Source organism: Belonocnema kinseyi, chromosome 2 (genome assembly GCF_010883055.1).
Source record: "Belonocnema kinseyi isolate 2016_QV_RU_SX_M_011 chromosome 2, B_treatae_v1, whole genome shotgun sequence".
In the NCBI taxonomy this organism is placed as follows: Eukaryota; Metazoa; Arthropoda; class Insecta; order Hymenoptera; family Cynipidae; genus Belonocnema; species Belonocnema kinseyi.
Window position 1 is genome coordinate 141,423,320 of NC_046658.1, and position 4,925 is coordinate 141,428,244.

General features: G+C 25.7%; 1 protein-coding gene across 9 annotated transcripts in view; it reads right to left on the reverse strand.

The window, feature by feature from the left end:
- The window catches only part of LOC117168304 (piezo-type mechanosensitive ion channel component), a 230,011-nt gene that overhangs the window by 21,034 nt on the left and 204,052 nt on the right, over positions 1-4,925 (reverse strand). For all 9 annotated transcript variants that reach the window (XM_033353858.1, XM_033353856.1, XM_033353854.1 and 6 more), the window contains one exon: positions 70-196. In XM_033353858.1, the coding sequence (XP_033209749.1) occupies positions 70-196 (127 nt within the window). The remainder of the gene's footprint in view (positions 1-69; positions 197-4,925) is intronic.

Sequence of the window (4,925 nt, forward strand, 5' to 3'; positions counted from 1 at the left end):
TACTTAATTAGCAAAAAAAATAAAGAAAAGAAATGCCTAATTTAGAATTTTCAAAGCTATGATACGAACCTTGAGTTGATAGATGTTGGCATAAATATCTTCCATCTTAAACCAGTCCATGATACTCATGGAGGTGTCCGTCCAAATCCAGTCCATTACTGCCCTCAACTCAAACAGGAGAGGTACTACCATAAATCTGGAAATTTTGAATTTTGACGGTCGAAGTTATAAGTCTACTATGACGATAAAACCATCAACAGATTTTACTTAAGATTAAATTATTATAAAGGAATCTGCATTATCATCAGAGAGAGTTACGATCGATCAGTAGATATCTGTTTTACCACCGTGAAAATATAAATGAAGGGTCCGGGTGGAGTTCTGAGCCGGCTTTATTACTTTGAGAACAGGAACGAAAAACAGAATATTACCGAGAATATAACCGATAAATAAATTTTCTGAGAATTTATAGGAATCTCAGAATTTATTTTAATTAATAGAAAATGGCATTTTTTCGTTAACTTTTCGGTTGAAAATTCATCTCTTTTTTTGAAAGTTTATCTTTTTTATTTTTGAGTTACCTGCTTTAGCAGAAATTAAATCTTTTTTTGATGAAGATCCAACTGTTTGGCTAAAGATTAAGCTATTATACTATTTTCTTGAAAACTTAACTATTTCATCGAAAATTTACTTTTTATTTAAAATTTATATTTTGGTGTTGAAAAATAAAATGAAATATTTTTTGAATAAAAGTTTCACTTATGAAAAAAAAATTTGTTTTTAATTACAAATTCATCTGTTTGAGTACAAAAGTGATCTTTTTTTAAATAAAATTGCAACTATTTGGCAGATAATTGAACTGTTTTCTTAAAAATTCGTCTTTTTGGATTGAAAATTAAATTTTTTCCGTAGAAACTGATTTTTTTGTTAAAAAATTCAATTTTTGATAATAATGAGTTAACTGTAATGTTTTTGGGATACAAACTCAACTTTTTTTGTAATAGAAAACTCTTCTGCTTTAAAATCATTTAAATATTTTTTGATAAAAATGCAACTATTTGCTAGAGAATTGAACAGTTTTGTTAAAAAATCACGTTTTTTGGTCAAAAATTCGTCTTTTTGCATTGAAAATTCCATTTTTTACGTAGAAAATTATTTCTTGTTAAAAAATTTATAGTTTGATCGTGAAAACTCGACTAAAATCTTTTTCAACAGAAAATTCAACTATTTTTTTGAAAACTGATCTTTTTCATTTAAAACTCCATATGTTATAGAAGAAATTTGCTTTTTTTTAAATAAAAATGCAAGTTTTTGGTTAAAAATCGTTCTTCTTTGCTTCATAATTCAACTTTTTATGTTTACACCAAAGAATTTTTTTAAAATAAAAGTAGAGTTTCAATTGAATATAAAACGTTCAATATTGTTTATTAAAATACCAGATATTTTTAATAAAGATATCGTTTGAGTTTAAGATGAAATGTTCCATATTTATTATTCAGGGTTGTCCGTAGCCCGGGAAATATGAAAAACCGTGAAATGACAGTGAAATTATTTTTTGACCGGAAATTTTACAAATTTTTAGAGAGAAAAAAGTTCTCTCCAAGTTTGATTTCAACAGTTTTTTAAATCATCATTTGAATTTTGCCCCTATCAATTATGACATTCAGTTTATAATGCGTAATCCGAAAATCTTCTAAATTAAATTAAATTAAATAAATAAATTTTAAAAATGTTCTATTTTAAGTTTTTAATTTTAATTTAAAGAATTTTAATATGCAGTCTTGAATACTTGCACATTTAATTAAATAACTTTTAAAATAAATCTGTACTTTAAGCATTAAAATGGAACAATAATTTATTTTTAAAAAAAACATTTAAAAAATGTAAGCTCATTTAAAATTTATAAATTATTTTCAATTTAAAAATAACTTCATTATAGTGTATTTTTTATAAAATATTGTTTCAGTCTCAAATATTCAATTTTAATCTATTCAATTTAAAAAATGTTTAATTGAAAAAAAGAATAATTATTGAATAGTTAGAAATACTTCACCAAATATATAAAAGTGAAAAATTTGAAACTGAATTATTGTTTTAAATAGAAAGCTTTTAATCTCTAGAATTTCGGAGAGCTTTTAAACTCTTAACGTTACAATTTTAATTGTTCTAATTAAAGAATGTTTTATTTGTAAGTCATTATGTTAAATTTTGACGCATATGTAAAAATTGAACACTTATTATTTATAGACAAAATTTGAGTAATTTTAAGAGGTATTTAGAGGTTTTGAAAAGTTTCAAAATTAATTTTAAACTTGAAATGATTTAATTTAAAACAAAGTGTAGATTTTTGCCGATTTAAAAAAAATTGAGAAGCTTCTTAATAATTGTCAAAGGCTTTACAAGAATAAAAAGATTTTCTTATGATTCCTAGAGAAATCAAAAATAATTTTACATTTTAGAAATTTTTTTAAAGAAAATATTTAAAAAGATTTAATAACATTTCTAAAATTGTTAAGAAAGAATCTGGAAGACTTTAAACATTTTTTTTTAAACTTGCAGGATTTTCTAAAAATTGCAGGAAAAATTCGATTCATTTCAAAACAAGATTTAGAAGTGTAGATTTCTCAAGATTTGAAATACAATTTTGAAGCTTTTCAAAGATTTTTCTATTTAAAATGAAAATAATTTAACTTATAATTTACGAAGTATTATTTTTTTTTAATTTAGTTTTTAAATTTTTAACGTTTCTAGCTTATAGTTGTTTAAAATAATATTATATAAAAAATGTACAATTAATTGATTCTTTAATTTAGAGTATTGAAAATAATAACGTGAATTAAATTTTTACCATTTTTGTCTGAATCTTTGAACTCATTAATTTCTAAAAGTACAAAATTCTAAATTTTGTAGTTTATCTGCATTTTATTAAAAATGGTTACATTAAAAAGTGTCAATACCTTCAATTTTTTACATGTAAACTTTATTGGCCGTGAAAAATGTTTCAGAACCGTGAAAAAACCGGGAAATGACCAGGAATTTTTTTCTTGAATTAAAACGGTCACCCTGTTATTAAAATACTTAGTCTTTATTTAATTTTCAATATTTCTACAAAATAATTTAAAAATATTAAGATATAGTTTCAGTTTAAGATAAAATCTTCAATAATTTTTATTACAATATATTTATTCAAATATTTAAAAATTAAAATATCGCTTTAGATAAGGATGAAATGTTTCATATTTTTAATTAAAATATGCACACTGTACTTATTCGAATTTTTATAATTCTGCACAATTTTTTTGTTTTGAAATGATATTTATATGTGAAGATATTATTTCATATCTCACAAACAATTCAAACAAAAATATTAAACTATTAATTGCCAATTATTATATAAACAATAATATTAAGACTATTAAATTAAACAACAATAAATTATTGCAACTTCCAGAACAGTGACTCCATCACCTGAAATCGTGTTTCGCTAACACAAAATATCTTGTGTAAAAAAATATCTCGCGCATGCAGCATTCGGGTTTTACAAAAAAAATTCTCTTAAAAGGGCTTTTTGTCAGGCTTTAACATTTTCTTAACCTTCTGATACATAAAAGAAATTAAATTTTTTGACTAGCTGTCATAACCCGATATTTACATGGAGGAGTGACACATCGCATTCCACCCTTTTTTGTTATTTTAGTGCAAGCTTTTAAAGTAGTAAAACTTAAAAAATGTTCACACTTTAATTTGTCATACATAAAACCGAATGCCATTGCGAAAAATATTAATAAAATTTATTTTTCACTAATCTTTCCTATGCTTGTCATATAAATTTAGACTGGAAAGACTCTCAGCGCCATCTGGCCTATTATACGAATAAACTAAGCTGATGTGAGAAAATGCACGGATTTCTCATAACACGTCATAAGCAGTTAACATGTTTAGACCGCGGACCTATGCTCTAGATACGAAAGGCTATTTTCGAAAATCCATTTTTAAAAAACTAGAAGGGATTTTGCTGATACGCTCAAAGGACACTAACTGCATTAAAAAAATGTTCCAGAAGATTTAAAAAAAAATCAATTTCCAGAAAAATGTCAGTTAACAGGTTTAGATCGCGGAACCTTCAAATCAACCTTTTGATCAAGTTTACTCTTCAAATAACAGAAAATACTTCACCACATTTTTGATGAAATGAAAAATAAATTTTGAAAATTTTTAAATTAATTTTTTCTGAAAAAAGATCCACTCTCTTCGTTTCACTGGGAATCGAACCACAGAACTTCACATTGTCGGTCGAATGCTTTTCCGTTAAGATATTAGAGAGATCGAAAGAAGAATATTTTTTTAGAAAGATACGCTACCTCGAGCCAGGTGTTACATTTATGATAGGAGTAATTTAAAGGAATCTGTATTATCATCAGAGATGGTTACCATCTATCAGTGCAGGTATTCTTTTCACATAACTTTTTCAGATTTTTTTTCAAGTGGAGCGACGAGAGTAGATCTTTTTTCAGTAAAAATTTATTTTTTAGATTACACAGGCCGACAAAATTTGACAAAGGTCCGGAACCAGAGACCAGACCTAGTATACCCGAAGGTTTTTGCTGCGCTGAATCCGAATCCGACCTCAGAAAAATTCCATCACCCTCAGTTTTCGAGATATTGTAACCTAAAAGTGCAAAAAACACAGTTTTTTGCTATATTTGAGGTTACATAGCATCTTGAATAAATTTTTTTTCAAAAACGGGCGAAAGCATCACAAAGGAGCACCCTTGCCCTCTGAAATCCATTTTTCAGATTCAAGCTAGCTTTTTTTTTCATCTATATATCATTGATTGAAGTTAAGTATTTTCGCAGTTTCGTAACAACGTTAAAACACCCTATATAGCATATGTGAGGCTATAAGCCCAATTTATAAGTGATCG